At 40.0% G+C, this 20,294-nt stretch overlaps 2 protein-coding genes across 2 annotated transcripts; one reads left to right on the top strand and one right to left on the bottom strand.

Annotated features, from left to right (window-relative positions):
* Positions 1–9,621: 9,621 nt before the first annotated feature.
* On the bottom strand, positions 9,622–10,622 carry LOC109243577 (mitochondrial import inner membrane translocase subunit TIM23-2-like). The gene has a single exon (XM_019410522.1). It carries the CDS (start codon positions 10,459–10,461, stop codon positions 9,889–9,891), a length of 573 nt encoding a protein of 190 aa, XP_019266067.1. The 5' UTR covers positions 10,462–10,622; the 3' UTR covers positions 9,622–9,888.
* A 2,287-nt stretch (positions 10,623–12,909) lies between these two features.
* LOC109243570 lies at positions 12,910–14,267 on the top strand. The gene is made up of 3 exons (XM_019410510.1): positions 12,910–13,114; positions 13,256–13,589; positions 13,721–14,267. The coding sequence occupies exons 1-3, from the start codon at positions 12,910–12,912 to the stop codon at positions 14,265–14,267; spliced, it is 1,086 nt and encodes a 361-aa protein (XP_019266055.1).
* The last annotated feature ends 6,027 nt before the right edge of the window (positions 14,268–20,294 follow it).

Here is a 20,294-nt window from a genome sequence, read left to right as displayed (position 1 = left end):
CATATGGTTCTTATCCATATTTGACTCGTTTTCATTATCCAATCCATTTTTTATTGGCTAATATGGATGGGAATAATTATTTTTTTTGTCCCCACTAAATCAGCAAAACCAAGAACATTGATGGAAAAATCAGGTAAAGAGAGCAAACACTTCTCCTGCGACCCATTCCACTTGATTCTAAGATGTACTTCAACTGCTTCAACTAAACACGTGTTAGCAATTATTATCAGTGCTGCAGATGCTTTAAATAAGCTGGACAAAGAGTCGTCATTTCACAAGATCGTATGGACTCTTGGGCCAAATTCCAACACCCATATAACGTCAGTTCCCAAGAGCTTGTGTAAAAAATTATTACTCCCTTCGTTTCAAATTAATAGCCTTTTTGGCCAAAAGTACTTTTGGCCAAAAATTGAGGTGTTTGGCCAAGCTTTTGTAAGGAAAAAAAGTGCTTTTGAGGAAAAGCAGAAGCAGTTTTGGAGAAGCAGAAAAAAGTAGTTTCTCCCCAAAAGCACTTTTGAGAAAAATACACTTAGAAGCAGTTTTTTAAAGCTTGGCCAAACACTAATTGCTGCTCAGAAGTGCTTTTCAAACTAATCAGCCAAACACAAACTGCTTCTCACCAAAAGTACTTTTGAGAAAAGCACTTTTTAAAAAAAGCACTTCTCAAAATAAGCTGATTTTTGCAGCTTGGCCAAACGGGCTATAAGTGAGGTAATTTAATTCGGCATGGAGTTTAAGGAAAAAAGAAAAGACTTTTGAAATTTGTGGTCTTAAAAGCTTAAGGGGTAAAACTTCGTGGGACAATGACTTTTGTGTGGTTATAAAAGCTTCTCATTAAGGGTAAAATGGGTAAAATGAGGAGTTTAAAGTTGAATTATTTCCAAAATTTAGAAATGTGTCATTTATTTTGGAACAGACTAAAAAGGAAAGTACCTCATTTAATATGAAACGGAGGGAGTATCTAGTATTTTCTAATCGATTAGAAGTCATTTATATTGGAAGTAAGGGTGGTGATGATAGGCTACAATTGCGTATTTTAGTCGCTTATTACACTATAATTTACTGCACTTTAATTGAGTTTGAGCTTTAATCGCTAGTGTTTGCACTAAATTATGTATTTTATGCCTTGTAGGAGGGATTCGAGCTATGTAGATATTATGGAATGAATTCAAGTAATTTGGAGCTTTGAAATCTAAGTAAAAGCTCAAGGAATCAAGCCGGGATCGTGTTCAGGGATCAACGGATGATAGTGAAGAACGAGACGGAGAATCGAGCAGGCATACAATGCAGTGTCTAGTAAAAAGCACATAACTTTTCGCTCAGAACTCCGTTTGGGCTCCACAATATATCGTTGGAAAGCTATTTGAAAGGTCTACAACTTTCATGTTTTGGATTTTTGCGAATTTCCAATACCGCGCCGCATCTGTGCAATTTTCCAATAGTCTGTTAGAAAATAGCTCTCTGAACTTCCCCACTGCCGCGCCGCACGGTGCGCCGCAGGGTGCGGTGCGCCTGTGAAAATTTTACAGAGCCACAGTCCTATTTCGCGCAGGAAAAGGTATTTTATCTGGGCCCGACCCTACTTGGTATAAATACATGTATAAACGCTATTTTGAGAGGAGGAGGACATACTTTTGACATAATTTAGACCTACGGGCCGCCGTGGAGGCCGGAGATTCGGCCTAAGGAGGCAAGAACACACTAGGAGCAAGGCGGAGAATTCTTCTACGAGTTTTTCACTTCCTTCTTCCTATTTCCATTATTGGTTATGAATTCTAGTATTGTAGTTATGCATACTATTATGTATAGCTAATTTGTTATCTAGGGTTTTGATGGAACCTATTGGAGGATGATTTCATGTTACGTTAATATAGATTTGCTGTAGTATTTTCTCTATTTGTTCCAACTACGTTATTATTGTGGTTTGTTGAAGAGCTCTCAATCGACTGTGCCTATTTAGTATGTATTACTCGGGAGAGAGTGCATATTTAGGTAGTTGTTGAACAACATCACTCCTAACGTATATGAGGGATCAATACGAAGGGTTTAAAGGTGGGATTAGGAATAACGAAACCTTGGGTTCGATCCGTGTGAGCTGTACTTAATGCCAGCTAGCGTTATTCGGGAGAATATGTCTAGTAAATTGTGGTAATTACTCGGGAGAGAGATACAACAGTCAGAGCGCTCATGATCGGTAGAGAATACTTAGGCGAATTTATAGAAAACGTAGCGGGAAGGATTCCAACAATAGGGGAAATCATAACTCTAGACCTCCTAAATCTTGTCTCTAACCCTTAGTATCTTTAGTTGTTAATTTACTATTTTAATTTATTAGTTAATTAGTTAAACACGAGAATCTTAATATTTATAAGTTAGGAATTGTTCAAGCTTGTCTTCTTGGTGATATTGAACAGTTGTAACTAAGCCTTAGTTCTCTATGGGATTCGACTCCAGACTTGTAAACCGGATTATATTTGCAACGACCGCTTAGTCCTTTTTATAAGACATAGTTGGGCATGATCAGGTTTTCATAAAAACCCGTAAATTCGAACCAAACCGAAAACCAAACCAGACCGACCAAAAAAGCCGATACTTTTTGGTTTGGTTTGGTTTTGGTTTTGAATTTTAAAAACCGATAAAATTGGTTTTGTTTTGGTTTTAATCAGAAAAAACTGGAAAAAAAACAAACCAAACCGACTATAGGAGTAGCTATTTCAAATTTATTATTACACTTATATATATGTATATTTTTATACAAAGTTACAAAAATTTAATGGTAAATGTTAATAGTTTGCACTTTTAGTATAGTTCTTTACCTTTACATTTTAGTTTGATTGGTTATTTTTTTTGTTAAGTGAAAGAATCCATTTCGTGTTAAAAATAATATATTTTTAATTGAGTCCTAAATTATTCGTCACTATTTGATTCAATTATCATCAATATATCTTGGTAATAATAGATTTCTCAAAGGGCAGTTGATTTGATAATGTTATGTTGAAAATGTGGTCGCCGGAATATGTGTTTGATAGTGTATGTCTTATATTTAAGAAAAAATCGACAAATAACCGAAAAATTGAAAAACTGACAAAACCCGACATAAACCGAATCGAGAAAAAACAGACTTAAATGGTTTGGTTTGGTTCTAATATTTGAAAAATTGACTTACTTGGTTTGGTATTTTTAGCAAAAAACAGATCCAAACCGAACCATGAACACCCCTAATTGGAAGTTAGAACCACTGAATTCGTAAGATACGAATTTCTTAACGCTTTCCTTTCCGATAGAATAAAAAAATATGAAAATTTACCTCCTATAGCAAAGGTATACACCCTATTTATTTATAAACCAAAATTATTTTAAAATATTATTTTCAATAGCTACCTTTTATATTTTATAGCAAAATATGTATTTATCATATATACTACAATTGAGGCATGAAATACGTTATTTATAATTTTCCATTCTTTTTCTTTCACTTAACACGATTCTCTCTCAGAATTTTTCTTCTCTCTCTTCTTCTCTCTCTCTCTTCTGAGATAATATGTTGCGTTTCACTCTCTTCAAATCTCCTGTTATAAATGTGCAACTACATGGAAGACTAAGGGTGGCAAACAGTCCGGGCCCGGTCATAAATGGACCGATTCTATGTGGGCCCGGGCTTCATGGGCCGTGCTTAACCAGTCTCGGACTTCGTGGGATTTTGGGTGTAACCAGACCGGGACCGGGACCACGAACTAATGGTCCCGAGCTATGTGGGACGGGCCCGATCCTAAACGGGCCTAAGTGGGCCTTGACTAATTTTTTTTTAATTTTTATCTAAGGCAATTTCTTGTAAATTATATAGTTTATATATATATATATATTATATATACTATATCTATATCTATAATATACATATATACTACTGACTTTTTTTTTAAATTTTTTTTATCCTAGGCAATTTCTTGTAAATTATATATATATATATATATATATATATATATATATATATATATATATATATATATATATATATATATATATNTATATATATATATATATATAAGTGGGCCTTGCCTATTTTTTTTTTAAAAAAACTATTGCAAATTAAAGTTTACATTTAATACTTCAAATTAAAGTTCAATACATTAAGCATAATACGTCTAATAATTTTAAAATAACACAAATTGTCTCAAATCAACTTAAAATCTTAAATACGAATGTCTGGAGAACGTGCAAGACAACTCTTTATATGCCTCCTTAAACAGCCTGTGCCCTCCAACTTTGGACGATGAGTGTAGACTCAACCACAGTTGTTGCACTTTATTATGTAAACTTCTTCATTTTCTTCTACCACATTAAAGTGTTCCCAAACAAATGGGCGCAATCTAGAATCACTGGGCATGATTTAACTTGAAGTAAGAATTTGAGTTTGAGAAATGAGAGATGAGTGAAGACTTGAATACTTCAATTTGAGATTGAGAAAGAGAGAGATTGATGATTTTGTGAGAAAAATGAAAGAATGAGGGGGTATTTATAGTTGAAAATAGGAAAAAAGTATAATTATAAAAAGTTTGGGGTTAAAACAAAGTTGGGGGGGAGGGGGGAGGGGTTAAATGGCTATTTTGTAAATAGCCAACGACTATTTTGGCAGAACTAACAGCTAGATTTTAAATGGGTAACGGTCAGAATTTTTGAGGGATTTTTGTTTTTTTAAATGTATTCGTTGGGCCTGTTTAGGACCGGTTGAACCGGCCCACTTAGGAGCCGGTCCTGGGCCCAAACAGTCCCGGTCCTAACGGGCTTATTATTTGAATCGGCCCACTCGGGCCTGCACCCCCTTCTGGTCCCGGGCTTAAACGGGTAGGCCCGTTTAGGCCCACTACCCATATGGGCTCATGGGCCTGGGCCGAGCCCGGGCCTAACCGGCCCACTTGCCACCCTTATGGAAGACATTCTTATGGAAGCTACATATTGGAGTTTCTCCTTTTCCCCTACATTCTCTAGCTATTTTATGCCTTGAAACTTCCTTCAGATGAAATAATTTATAACAAATAGTTTCTTTTACTGTTTGATTATTACAAATGGTCTCTTACATATTTCGTTCTAATCAATGTGGTCTCTCTCTTCTCTCTCGTCGCTCTAGGGCTAGGGTCACCACGTGGGGAGCAAAAAAGATGTCGGAATAATCCGAGTAGAGCATGGGTACGATAACATGAACGACGGATACTGCAATATATTTTTTTGCCTGTATTTATGTATTTCGAACGCCTGTATTTTCTTAATACAGATGAATACATCGGTGTATTCATGCATATTGTACATACAGTATGCATGAATATAAACATTGAAATACACTGAATACAAACAATGAATAGAACAGAATATACACAATGAACACATTTAATTTTAAAATATAATGATACAGTAAAACACACTGAATACAAATAGAAAAATATTGGATACCAATGAAATATAGAGAATACAACAGTAATAACATGTATTAGGAATAACTAAAACACTATTAATACAAATATATTTGAATACACTGAATATAAAATAGCGAAACAATAAATACAGCTATTTAATCTATTGAATGCAACAATAAAAAAAATAAATTGAAACACACTAAACACAACAGTTATATACGTGAAAAATCATTCTAATTAATTGGGTTGATAATGAGGCATGTTAGAATTATTTTTGTTGAGTTATATTAAGAGTGTACGCTAAGTGATATTATTTTCGTTATTAGGCAGCTGAACAAACCTATTTTGTAAGGTGATTGTCATTGTTGTGTTCATGAATACATGGAGCGAATACATGTGAATACATGCACGTATAACTGAATTATCCTACTTTTTTTAGGCGCTTTTTGCTGCTGTATTCGCCCTGATTTTTAGGCGCTTTTTGCTATTGCATTCATAAATACAACAGCACAAATACAGCAAATATAGCAAATACACTACCGTAATATCTGAATAGTAGCTAGACAAAGTAATTATGTATTTGATAGCTACAGAAAGTTAATAGCCACTAAACAATAGTGATTTCTGAAAATTCATCTAAGAAATATCCATGTCAAAGCAAGTCTCTACAAGTTAATATGGACAACGGCTATCCATGACCAGACTATCATGTTAAAAAAGTAAAAACAAAATTAATTGGACACACGCGTCGTTTTTTTATCGAACACATTACGATTCCTTTAAGTAGGGGTGGCAAAATGGTTCACAAAAAACAGTTAACCATTCACATTATCCACTAAAAAAAGGATTGGATAATAAACTTTTTAAAAACGGGTCAAATATAGATAAGAACCATATTATCCATTTAGAAAATGGATAACCAATGAGTAAACAATGGGTCTAACTTTTACATTTGTAAAGCCTCAAATTGGGAATTCCTCAAGTTAGAGAGACTAAGAATTCTCCCAAAAGTGATCATATACAAGAAGTCATGGATAATATGGGTAACCCATATTATCCGCCGGTTAACCCATTTTCTATCCGTATTAAATATGGATCGAATCGGATAATTGATCCGTTTTTTCATTACCCGTTTTCAACCCGAACCATATCCGACCCGAACCGCCCATTTGCCACTCCTACCTCTAAGTTATCGGAGGGAAAGAATTAAGTTACAATGGTCTGTCCTAACTCTTTCTGGTCAAGATTAACTTTTGGCGAACCTTTTTATCTCCTTTATATACATCAAGATACTTATTATAAGTAAGATGTATTACTCATAAGTATCTAATGACATCTCAATTTCAAATCAAGTATTCCCTATTTCATACCAAGAGACAAACACGGTGTTCAAGACTCAAAAGCAACTACACATAATTCTACCAAAGAAAAAAGTAAAACAAAGAAAGAGATGCACCCCCATTGCAGTATTAATACACAACTCTGTGCCAACCTTAATATTCACCACAATAGCAGGACAAAACGACTAACACCGACAGAAACAGACAAATACAACTCGTCAAGACACAACACACACACCCGAGTTAAAAACCAAAACTAGGAATCATCGTGTAAGTGCGGCTTTTTGTTCCAATTTCAATGGAAAGAAAACAAAGCATACATATCTGACAGCTCCATTAACAAAACCTAAATATGGATATTATTTTAAAAAATTATGAGACAAGCTGCAATTTTTTAATTTAAGTATCAAACTCGATGTCAGAGAATACATTATATAACACACAACATCATATAACACACAACATTATATTTCATTGAATTTCTCAAGCTTTTGAGAGTTTTTCTCCCCCCTAATCTCGTCAGCGTGTGAACATACATGGCCTCTCATAGCATTTTCATAAGAAAAACTAAGGGGGTAATGCCCATGTTATCAGGACTCCAACCTGAGGGTCAATACTACCTCTTGTCTCCCTTTGGACTTGGAAGGAGCTTTACATGAGAGAGAGAGAGAGAGAGAGAGAGAGACCTCTTGTCTCCCTTTGGACTTGGAAGGAGCTTTACATGAGAGAGAGAGAGAGAGAGAGAGAGAGAGAGAGAGAGAGAGAGACATTAGATGAGTGAGTACAAACTACAAAGAGTGGGTTCATACGATGGGCCAGTAAGATATTGGGGGGGAATGGTTTGTGGGAAGAAAGAAACGGGAGCACACCATAGCCAGATAAGGTAATAATCAGAGCCTCTATGATTATGAAAGGGAGAGGAAATGAGAGAGAACAGAGATCGAAAGGGGAGGGGGGGGGGGGGAGGGGAGAGAGAGGATCGTGGAGGACGTGGCAAGAGAGGGGAAGGAAACATGGCTGAGGGGAGGGTTTGAGCAACTTAAAGTTACAACTAAACTGCAAGGATATGCAGCCTTTACTTGGACTGGTTTTGTGATAAACTACTCATACCGAAAAGAAGCAAAACTGAGAAAGGGAACTAAAAACTAGCTGGAAACAAGAGCACATGAATTCAGACACTTGACAACAGTCATTGCAAAAAAAACTAACTCCATCCTACCAGCACTAGCACATGAATTCAGACACTTAAACAACAGTCATTGGAAATAATTGCCATCAGAAGGGGTGGACTAAGAATCATTTCAAAGTCCCATCCTTTATCAAGGGCATGGAACTCAAAGCCCTTGCGCAATTACCCAAACATCATATGGCAATACAAAGAGCTGGAAACAAGAGAACCAAAAACATTCAGACAAAAGGGAAATACGGAAGCTAGTGTAGTGAAAAGAAAGATTGCTAAAATATTTTCAAATTGCCAGTCAGCTCCTCCAGAAAACAGGATATTAAACTCATTCTCCCATTTTATCCTATTTAGTAGATATCTAAGTCCAAACCATCTTAGCAGCACTAGCACATGAAATTCAGACAATTAACAACAATAAATGGAAAAAAGAACTGCCATCAGAAGGGGTGAACTCAGAATCATTTCAAAGTTCCATCCTTCGTGTATCAAGGGCATGGAACTCAAAGCCCTTGCGCAATTACCCAAACATCATATGGCACTACAAAGAGCCAAAACAAGAGAAGCCAAAACATATAGACAATAGGAAAATATGGAAGTTAGTGTAGAGAAATAAAAGATGGTGTTTTATTTTCTCAAAAGTGCCAAACAGCTCCTCCAGAAAATAGAGTATCAAAGTCATTCTTCCTTCTTAATCATAGTCAGCATATATCTAAGTCTACCAATCTTAGCAGCACTGGCACATGAAATTCAGACAATTGAAAACAATCATTGAATAAAACTGCCATCAGAAGGGGTGAACTCAGAATCATTTCAAAGTCCCATCCTTTGTGTATCAATGGCATGGAACTCAAAGCCCTTGTGCAATAACCCAGACATCATATGGCAGTACAAAGAGCTGCAAAACAAGAGAACCAAAAAGCAGCACTAGCACATGAAATTCACACACTTAGCAACAATCATTGAATAAAAATGCCATCAGAAGGTGAACTCAAAATCATTTCAAAGTTCCATCCTTTGTGTATCAATGGCATGGAACTCAAAGCCCTTGCGCAATTACCCAAACATCATATGGCAGTAGAAAGATATAGCAATAATACACAACCATACATAGTGTCCAGAAATCTATTTAAGAGAAAAACTTCTCACACAACTAATACTTTTTGCTGATAAGTACTCTCATGTATAGCAAATACAGTGCTTAGAAATCAATAAAAAATCACATTACAGTCCCTTTGAATAGTTCGCATGAGGATGAGGCACCCTTTTGGCACAAGGCATCTTATGATAGCACTGATTGTTCTTCAATTAAGGTTATCCAAAATTCAACTACTTGGTACCCCAAGTCTTTCCACAAACACTGCACACGTGTATATACAGATGCAATTAATAACTAGCAGAGTTCTACTCGTGAGAACCACAATTAAATTCCATAAGGTTATTCACCAAATGCTAGAACTATCTGGAATCAGAAAGAAACTCTTCCACCACCAAAACAACTAGCTGGAGCTTGCCATCAACATTGCAGCTAGCATAAAGTTGATCAAATGCATAGTATCTACTGAGCAAACTCTTCAATAGAGTAAAACTTGGGCAAAAAGACCATCTATTTTGGACAAGTACACTTGGGAAAAAAATTTAAGCACGAAAAAAACGCATTCTATCATCTATATAAAACTTCAACACAAGGAAGGATCGATATAAAAAGAAGTAATGAAATAACCATATCAAGATTTAGTTTTGTCAACTTTATTGGAGAGCAAGTCTCCTCTAAACCTAATTTCAGCATATATATTCAATAAATATGTTTAAATATAACTAAAAAGCATGCAACTTTCATGCCAAATTACATTACTTCGCAGTGTGAGAATCACATTTCTCAAAGGTATCATCAAAATTTTTAGAAACAAATAACAGCTACCAAAGATTGAGTGTCGACAAACCCAAAAGCACCAATTCCTCAGATCGGCACATATCGTTTTAACGCCTGTTTTCCAGTGACCCCCAAGCCAACAACCACGCCACCAATAACCCCAGCCACGGCCGCCGACCTCAGCCCCGCCGCCGCCCTGTAGAAAGCTCCAGTCCCTAATCCAGCAACCACACAGTTGATGACGTCATCCGTATCCCTAATAGCCACCATCCCACTCTCCATCCCAGCATAAAGCAGCCCAATAACGCCGGCTCGATTCCCAAACTTCCGTCCCGTGTGACCCGAACCGTTTAAGATTCTATTGATCTTAAGCTTCATGGTGTCACCTGGCTCCGAAGCTCTCACGCCGTCAACAAATCCTTTTCCGGCGCCAACAACGGCGCCGCCTAGATAACCGATGCCAGTGTAGTAGGTCAAATTTTCACCCCATGATCGACGCTGGGCGACGGATTCTTCCTGAAAAAGGAACTCCGGTGAAGTTGGAAGCTTGTAAAGTGTTTGAATTGGAACGTGTAGGTCTTGGTAAGGGTTATAGAGCCGGCGATTTTGGCCGTCGTCGTTTTCGCCGTTGTGATTAGGTGATTGGTGCTGATATGCCATTGCTCTTCGGGTTTGGTCTAGGGTTAGGAGCTAGGGTTTTGGTTTGGCTTCAGAAAAAAGAGATCGCAGAGAACCCAAGAGAGAAAGTGGGTTCCTTTTTCTTGTATATTACTCTACCACTTCAAAATGTGGCTTCGGTGTTTTTGCGGCGAGTTTTAATAAATCGGACCGGGGCAAGTGTTTAGGTCGGCGTGTTTAATACGAGGGTTCGGGAACCGGTTTTTTTAAAGTGGGACTTTGACTGGTTCAATTCCATTGAATATTCGCATCCCATTCCCACCTTCGATATTAGAGTTTTTGATACAAATGATCCCTTGAGTTTAAGGGTTGGTCTAATCTTGTCCCTATTATATTGTAGTAACATTGCACAAAATACGTTTGTACACGGTAGAAACAGGGCTCGTCTATTGTATGAGAGGTCGGGACTGAAACGTGATGGGTTGAAGTTCGACCCCAGATTGTATTGAACCAAGGTGCGAAGTTAGATCATCGAGCCCGTGACTCCAGAACCGACCCCGACTCCGAACAAGATCGAGGAAACTTTATCGGGCCAAATAACGGAAGGCCAAGATATCCGCAATCGGTCGGTTATCCCGGCGAAAATCTCGGCACATATCAAGAAGAGGTCGATTAGTTAGAAAATTATGAGGTGCTCTACCTTTTATAGAATTGTATTTAGAGTAGGACTGCTCTATTATATAAAGAGGAGTCTAGTCATTTGTAATACACATTGTAACACGCATAAAAAGATAATACACTGTTATTTCTAGTTCTAATTATCTTGTTATTCTGTTCTAACATCAATTGTGGCACTTTCTGACTCGAGGGTGACCGACCTTCAAGGCTAACGAGGGTTCGGGAACCGGTTTTTTTAAAGTGGGACTTTGACTGGTTCAATTCCATTGAATATTTGTATCCCATTCCCACCTTCGATATTAGAGTTTCTGATATAAATGATCCCTTGAGTTTAAGGGTCGGTCTAATCTTGTCCCTATTATAATGTAGTAACATTGCACAAAATACGTTTGTATACGGTTGAAACAGGGCTCGTCTATTGTATGAGAGGTCGGGACTGAAACGTGATGGGTTGAAGTTCGACCCCAGATTGTATTGAACCAAGGTACGAAGTTAGATCATCGAGCCTGTGACTCCAGCACCGACCCCGACTCCGAACAAGATCGAGGAAACTTTATCGGGCCAACTAACGGAAGGCCAAGATATCTGCAATCGGTCGGTTATCCCGGCGAAAATCTCAACACATATCAAGAAGAGGTCGATTAGTTAGCAAATTATGAGGTGCTCTACCTTTTATAGAATTGTATTTAGAGTATGACTCCTCTATTATATAAAGAGGAGTCTAGTCATTTGTAATACACATTATAACACGCATAAAAAGACAATACATTGTTATTTCTAGTTCTAATTATCTTGTTATTCTGCTCTGACATCAATTGTGGCACTTTCTGACTCGAGGGTGACCGACCTTCAAGGCTAATATTGTTCTACTTGTGTGGTTTGCATTCATTTTTCTGTCATTAATTTCAATATTAAATTATTTTTTCAATTTATATCAAGTTACATCATGTATTCTTAAAACTGCGTATAAATTCAATTGTTATCCATTTTTTAGGGTAAACAGTTTGGCGCCCACCGTGGGGCTAAGGACAATAATGGTCATTTGATCAAATTTCCACAACGCACACTATTTTCACTTGTTCTTTGAAGTGTCTTTGATTTCGGGCTTGAACTCAAAATGTCAAACTCGTAATTAGCACCTCTACCTACTGACAATGAGTCTGGTCATCACGTTGAAAAAAAAACATAGAGACCGGTAACGAGGTACCGCCCGTTAATCCCCTCAGAATTCCAATTTGCGGACCCGTTGGACGCTAATTCGCATGTGGCTATCGACACAAGCCTCCCTACTGACCCCGAGAATAGCATCTGTGGTGGATCCTGGTCAACGGCACATAATACTCAAAACAACGAAGGAGACGAGGTAAATCTACGAATGATCTTCGAAATGTTGCAGGCTCAATAGGTGGCAATAGCTCAGTTACAAAACCAGAGCCGCGTACCAAGCAGGATAGAGCCCAACCCGTCTCGTGAGATTACTCGCAGGGAGGAACCGGTCTCGGAAAGGTCGAATGGGAACGAGTCGGGTAACAACCCCGAAATCATAAAAATGCTCGAGGAGCTGACAAAATGAATAGAATCAGGGGAAAAGAAACCGAAGCAAATGACAAAAAGGGTGGAAACCTACAATTCTAGGGTCGACCAGATCCCCGGAGTGCCTCCAATATTGAAAGGCTTAGATTCCAAGAAGTTTGTGCATAAGCCTTTCCCTTCGAGCGCGATCCCGAAGCCAATCCCTAAATTTTTTTGCATGCCCGAGATTCCTAAGTACAACGGAATAACTGACCCTAACGAGCACGTCACTTCGTACACATGCGCCATCAAGGAAACGACTTGGAGGTTGATGAGATCGAGTCTGTATTACTGGAGAAATTCGGAGAAACCTTGTCAAAGAGAGCCATGATTTCGTATCACAATTTACCCCCTAATTCTAATGACTCATTTGCTATGCTTCTCTTTTGTGAAGGCACACGCTGGAACTATCAAGGCCGAAACCAAGAAATCGGACCTCTTCAAAGTGCGGCAAAAGGATAATGAAATGCTCAGAGAGTTCGTATCTCGATTTCAAATGGAACGGATAGACTTGCCACCGGTCGCTGATGATTGGGCCGTTCAAGCTTTTACCTAAGGACTCAATGCTCGAAGTTCGTGGCTTCAGAGCAATTGAAGCAAAATCTGATAAAGTATCCGGTTGTCACTTGGGATGATGTGCATAATCGGTATCAATCAAAGATCAGAGTCGAAGAATCAGCTGGGGCTCCTTCCAGATCCGTTTATCCGGCTAGACCCGCCGACAGAGTCAAGAGAGATATTGACTGTGAACCAAGGTCGAACAGGGATCGGTATCAACTGTACAATGAGGATCGAAGAAGCAATGGGTCCGGATGGAGTTCCGTACGAAATGAAAGAAAAAATGATCGAGGCCAGAACAACCGGGGACTCATGAGCAAGAATGGTTTCGACAGGCCTATCGGACAAAAAGAAGCATCGAGGTTGTTAGAATATAACATTAACGTTGATGTTGTTGCTATCATATCGGCTGTCCGACGCATCAAATACAATCCGACCAAGCCCAAAGGGATCCAAACCAGATTTGCAAATATCATGACACTCACGCCCACAGAACAAAGGATTGCCGACAGTTGAGGGTGGAGGTAGCTCGGTTATTCAACAATGGGCATTTTCGAGAACTCCTGAGTGAACGAGCCAAGAATCATTTCAGAAATAGGGACTACAATAAACAAACCAAGCAAGAAGAACCTCAACGCGTCATTCACATGATCATCGGAAGGGCCGATGTTCCTCAAGGCCCAATGTTGAAAAGCACCAAAGTATATATCACAAGGGAGAAACAGACTCAAGATTACATACCAGAAGGAACTTTATCTTTTAGCGACAAGGACGCCGAAGAAATCGTGCAACCCCATAAAGATGCACTTGTAATATCTGTACTTATGAATAAATCTCGAGTTGAACGTGTGTTAATTGATCCAGGTAGCTCGGCCAACATCATGCAATCGAGGGTCGTAGGACAACTCGGTCTACAAGACCTAATCGTGCTTGCAGCCCGAGTGCTAAACGGATTCAACATGGCTTGTGAAACTACCAAGGGAGAAATAACATTACCAGTAAACACCACCGGGACATCCAGGAAACCAAGTTTTATGTGATCAAAGGGGACATGAGGTACAACGCCTTGTTCGAGAGGCCATGGATCCACAACATGAGGGCATTACCCTCGACCCTTCACTAGGTGTTAAAACTCCCAATGGCAGGGGGGATTAAAACGATCTACGGGGAGCAACCGGTCAAAGAAGTGATTCCGGTATCAACACCGATGACATCAAAGGAACCAAGTTCGAACACAAAGCAGGAAACTAAATAGCAATTATCGACACCATCCATGATACAATCGAATAAACAAGGGGCTGATGAAGATGATGATTATGGAGTTCCCATATATTTTACAGTAACCCGATGATTTCGATGCTACAACGGTCAAAGAGCTGGAGCAAGCCACATTGATCGTCTACCCGATCAGAAGGTATACCTGGGCACGGGGTTAACCTCCGAGCTCAGGAAAAAACTCATTCAATTTCTCATAGCTAACGTAAATTGTTTTGCTTGGTCCCATCTCGACATGATACGGATCCCATCGGAGATAACCATTCACAAGCTAAGCCTGGACCCGAAATTCCATTCGGTCAAGCAGAAAAGGAGACCCTAGTCCGAGATCAAACATGCTTTCATCAAGGAAGAGGTAACTAAACTCCTTAAAATAGGGTCCATTCGGAAAGTCAAATACCCGGAGTGGTTAGCAAACGTAGTAGTAGTCCCTAAAAAAGGGAACAAAGTGAGAATGTGTGTAGATTATAAAGATTTAAATAAGTCATGTCCCAAGGACTCTTTCTCTTTGCCCAACATCGATCGCATGATTGATTCCACGATCGGCCACGAGATCCTTAGTTTTCTCGATACCTACTCCGGGTACAACCAAATACTAATGAACCCGGAAGATCAAGAAAAGATCTCCTTCATCACTAAGTATGGCACATAATGCTGTAACACAATGCCATTTGGATTTAAAAAAATACCAGTGCCACTTACCGACGCCTAGTAAACCGGATGTTGGAAGAACAAATAGGAAAATCCATGGAAGTTTACATTGACGATATGTTAGTTAAGTCCTTACGAGCAGAGGACCATTTAAAGCATTTGCAGGAAACCTTCAATATAGTGAAGAAGTACAACATGAAGCTGAATTCGGAAAATTGTGTGTTCGGAGTCGGATCACGTAAATTTCTCGGGTTCATGGTATCTAATCGAGGAATTGAGATCAACCCCGACAAGATTAAAGCTATCAAGGATATCACGGTAGTGGACAACGTGAAGGCCGTGCAAAGGCTAACCGGGCGCATCGCCGCCCTAGGGCGATTCATCTCGAGGTCCTCCGATAAGAGCCACCGATTTTCTCATTACTGAAGAAGAAAAACAACTTCATATGGACCCCAGAATGCCAACGGGCCTTAGAAGAACTCAAGCGATATCTATTGATCCACCCACTGCTCCACACACCGAAGGCAGACGAACGACTATACCTGTACTTGGCAGTATCGAAGATAGTAGTAAGTGGAGTCATGGTTCGGGAAGAACAAGGTACGCAATTTACAATTTCTTACATTAGTAGGACCCTAGATGAGGCAGAAACTAGATACCCTCACCTAGAAAAAATGGCGCTCGCTTTGCGAAACGCCTCTAGGAAATTGAAACCGTATTTTCAGTGCCAACCCATATGTGTTGTGACAACTTACCGAGTACAAAATCTAATGCATAAACCCGAACTCTCGGGACAATTGGCCAAATGAGTTGTGGGAGTCAGCGGGTACGATATTGAGTATCGACCCCGAAAAACCATTAAGTCACAAATTTTGGCAGATTTCGTGGCCGATTTTACACCGGCCCTAATACTCGAGGTGGAACGAGAGTTGTTGGTAAACTCGGGAACATCCTTAGGAATCTGGACCCTCTTTGTGGATGGTGCCTCGAACATAAAGGGGTCCGGACTTGGTATCATACTGAAGCCACCCACATGCAATGTAGTTAGAAAATCCATTAGAGCCGTGAAATTGACTAACAACGAGGCCGAATATGCGGCCATGATTGCAGGTCTCGAACTGGCCAAAATCTTGGGGGCGAAGGTGATCGAAGCTAAGTGCGACTCCCTCCTTGTGGTGAACCAAGTTAATTGAACATTCGAAGTTAGAGAAGAACGAACGCAAAGGTACCTGGATAAGTTGCAAGTAACATTATATCTGTTCAAAGAGTGGACTTTACAGAACATACCTCGAGATCAAAATAGCGAGGCCGGTGCCCTTGCAAACTTAGGGTCATCGATCGAAGACGATGAGCTCAACTCGAAGGCAGCCGTATATCTCAAGAGATCGGTAGTAGAAGAAGATCGCGCCGAAATAAACTCCACAAGCCTAACTTGGGATTGGAGAAATAAATACATAGAGTATTTGAAGACCGAGAAACTGCCCTTAGATCCAAAAGAATCGAGGGCCTTGCGCACAAAGGCAGCCCGATTCAGCTTGTCTGAGGACGAAACCTTGTTCAGAAGAATGTTCGATGGCCCGCTAGCAATATGTCTGGGATCGGGAGATACCGAGTACATTCTGAGGGAAGTTCACGAGGGCACCTGCCGAAATCATTCAGGCACCGAATCATTGGTTCGAAAGGTAATCAGAGTCGGCTATTACTAAATCGACTTGAAAAAAGATGCGAAGGAGTTCGTACAAAAATGTGATGAGTGCCAAAGACATGCTCCAATGATTCACCAACCTGGGGAACTGCTGCATTCGGTCTTGTCGCCATAGCCATTCATGAACTTGGGAATTGACATCGTTGGCCCTCTTCCATGGGCACAGGGTAAAGCTCAATTTATATTATTTATGACTGATTATTTTTCTAAGTGGGTTGAAGTACAGGCGTACGAGAAAATCGGGGAAAAGGAAGTCATCGACTTCATTTGGGACCACATCATATGTTGGTTCTGAATGCCATCCGAAATCGCATGTGACAACGGGAAACAATTTATCGGCATTAAAGTGACCAGGTTTCTCGAGGATCACAAGATAAAAAGGATCTTATTAACACCTTATCACCCTAGTGGGAATGGACAAGCCGAATCGACCAACAAAACCATACTCCAAAACCTCAAGAAAATGTTAACTGACGCCAAAGGAAAAGGGAAAGAAATCCTACCCGAAGTCCGATGGGCATATCGTACGACCTCAAAGTCCAATACTGGGGCCACACTATTCTCATTGGTTCACGGTGCCGAAGCTTTAATACCGGTCGAAGTCGAAGAGCCAAGTATCAGATTCTGGTATGCAACAAAGGCGTCAAATGACGAGGCCATGAGTACGAGCTTAGAACTGTTGGTGAAAGGCACAAAGTCGCCCTTGTTCGGTTGGCTGCCTAAAAACAATAGATAGAGAGATATTACAACAGAAGGGCCAACCTTCGATACTTCAACGTCGGTGTCTTAGTTCTAAGAAAGGTCACGATGAACACCCGAACCCCGAACGAGGGAAAGTTAGGACCGAAATGGGAAGGACCGTATCATATCATCCAGATCACTGAAAAAGGATCCTACAAGCTCGGAATGATGAACGATGAATAACTAACGAGCAATTGGAATGTAACTCGCCTAAAATGATATTACTGCTAAGATATAACCCTACTCATTTTTCTTTATTTATATGTCGAACTAACACTTGCAGGTGACTGACAAGGAGCCGTACAATGTTTTAGGTCTGAAGGCACGCGTTGCACTCTTTTTTCCTTGAAATTGTTTTGTCCCAAATGGGTTTTCCGGCAAGGTGTTTAACGAGGCAACATGGATCATGCTAACTTTAAATAGAATATCGGTCATGAACCGGTGTTAAGGATCAATTCAACAGTATCCGAGGCTTCTCTCTATAATCAACCTCGAATACTAGGGGGCATTACCCTCGGATATCGACTTTAGCAACGTGATGGAAGGGTCTCAACAGGTAAGATTTATTGTAAGGGTCAAATGGTCAAACGAATCGTGCCCGCATAGATTGCTCGAGCTGTAGTGTACGTATGTATAACTATTTTACACAAGAATAAAGAGAAGTATCTTCCTTGCAATCATCTTGTCTTTTAAAAATTTCTTACTTATATTTCTTGAGGAATTCACTGCTTCTGATCACCTAAAGGTGACGAGCGCTAGGGCTTCTTTAACCTTAGATCGATCAATCACTCTTTCACTCGGGGACTATCGTCCAAAAATAAACTCGAACGGTCCAAGCTATTAGTCCTCGGGGGCATAAGACCTATCAGGCGACCCCCATATTTTAAAAGGCCACGGCCATCCCCACTCAGGGACTGTTATCTTGGGCATGCCCGGATAATTCGGGAAAACAAGTCCACTAGGCAACTCCCGAACTAAAAGGCTACGGCCACATTAGCACGGCTCGGAGACGTTCGAGACTCGTAACAAAAGCAAGGCCTTCAAAAAGAAAATTTTCATAAACCGGTTCTAAAGGCTACCCTCGGTGAATTTTAATCTTAGGTACTTACTTTGGGAGGAAGTTTTCAGTAACACCGAACCCCCAAAATGTCTCAAAATAGAATAATATAAAGGCAAGGTTTGTTTGAACCTCCGAATATAACCGGATTATTTCGTGCTAAGTCATTCCGATCTTTGTGAATATAAATAATAAAGCAAAGGGAAAAAATTGAAAGCCGTGAAAGGGAAATAAAATCTTATATGTTCATACAAAATTCTTTTTACAAGGGCCATACAAAAATGCAAAAACAAAAAATAGAGCATCTAAAGGCTTAAGTGGCCTGGTCCTCATCGGGGCAGCATTTTCATTTTCAGGATATTCCCCGCCTTCGGACTCGCTTAAACCCTCGGAGTCATTATCATCCTCGGGATAAGCCAATCTTTTAGCCTCAGCTTCAAGCTCCTTGGTGTTCTCGATCTCCGCTGATAGGTCGAAACCCCGAGCATTTATTTCCTCAACAACCTCCCTTCGAGATTGCCATTTAGCATGCTCGGTGATGTCTTTGACCGAACCTGAGCCTCCTCGGCATCAGCCTTATAAATGGCCACCACCTCATCGGCATTGGCCTTAATTACTTTAGCCTCCGACTTGGCTGCTTCAAGCTCCGTCGCCAGACTTTCCCGATCAGAGATTGCCGAACTCAACTGGGGTTGGAGCTCCTCGATCTTCTTGGACTGCGCCAAGGACTTCTCCTTTATACCTCGGAGCTAGACCTCAAGCGAAGTAAGCTGTACCCTGGCGGTCTCTTTTTCTGAGGCTAGGCAATCCATGTTCTTTTTTGATTCTTTGGCCTCAGCTTTGACCGCATCTACCTTTTCATGGAGTTGCCCGATCTTGTTGATCTTTTGTCGAGCTGCGGGTTCAGATTGTTAGTCACCATGTTTGATTCGTCGTCACTAACTGCAAAAATGCTTCTTACCTGCTCGGCCAGGTCGGCATGTTTTTCCCGAGCCACCTCCAACTCAACCCGGAGGCCCTTAGCCTCCTCTTCTCTTTGCTCACTAAGAAGCTTGTAAGTGTCTTTTTTCTCAGTGAGCCCTCAGACCTCGGCCTCATATTTGTATAGGGTCAAATTCTGCCCATTACGTCTCCACGTTGGTAGGAACGACCAACGAATATACGCTAACCGAAGTAAGGGCACGACCTAAGAATATCAGCGTGAAGTGTATCATCGGTTCCATCGTCCCTCTCGAAGGAACGCGACCAATCTCTGTATTATTTTATTATTTTAAGGAGGGTCTCCTATTATATAAAGGAGGATCCCGATGTTGTAAAGGGGAGGGATATTTTTATTGAACAAGCTCTCTCTCTCTCTCTCTCTCTCTCTTGAATATCCAATCTATTGGAAGCTATAACAAATATAATACACATATCTAGGTCTTATTATCTTCGATTACGATTGATCCTTGATTCACTTTGATTGTTCTCACTTATAAGGTATATAGTATCTTTTGAGTCAAACAATTTGACGCCGTCTGTGGGGATTTCGGTAATCGAAATCATAGTTTGCACCTAGAATATAAAAAAAAAAAACGAACCACCGTTCTTCACACCATACAGAGACCAAAACTAGGCAGAAATAGACACAAGAATGAA

Source organism: Nicotiana attenuata, unplaced genomic scaffold (assembly GCF_001879085.1).
Source record: "Nicotiana attenuata strain UT unplaced genomic scaffold, NIATTr2, whole genome shotgun sequence".
Taxonomy (NCBI): Eukaryota; Viridiplantae; Streptophyta; class Magnoliopsida; order Solanales; family Solanaceae; genus Nicotiana; species Nicotiana attenuata.
This window is presented reverse-complemented; position numbering and strand designations above follow the sequence as displayed.

Bases quoted from the DNA above. Each gene is read 5' to 3' on its own strand.
- LOC109243570 (XM_019410510.1), top strand. From the start codon at position 12,910: ATGCGCCATCAAGGAAACGACTTGGAGGTTGATGAGATCGAGTCTGTA. The intron at 13,115-13,255 runs GTGCGGCAAAAG...TCGTGGCTTCAG, and splicing joins AGAAATCGGACCTCTTCAAA to AGCAATTGAAGCAAAATCTG. The intron at 13,590-13,720 runs GTTGTTAGAATA...TCACGCCCACAG, and splicing joins GGACAAAAAGAAGCATCGAG to AACAAAGGATTGCCGACAGT.
- LOC109243577 (XM_019410522.1), bottom strand. From the start codon at position 10,461: ATGGCATATCAGCACCAATCACCTAATCACAACGGCGAAAACGACGAC.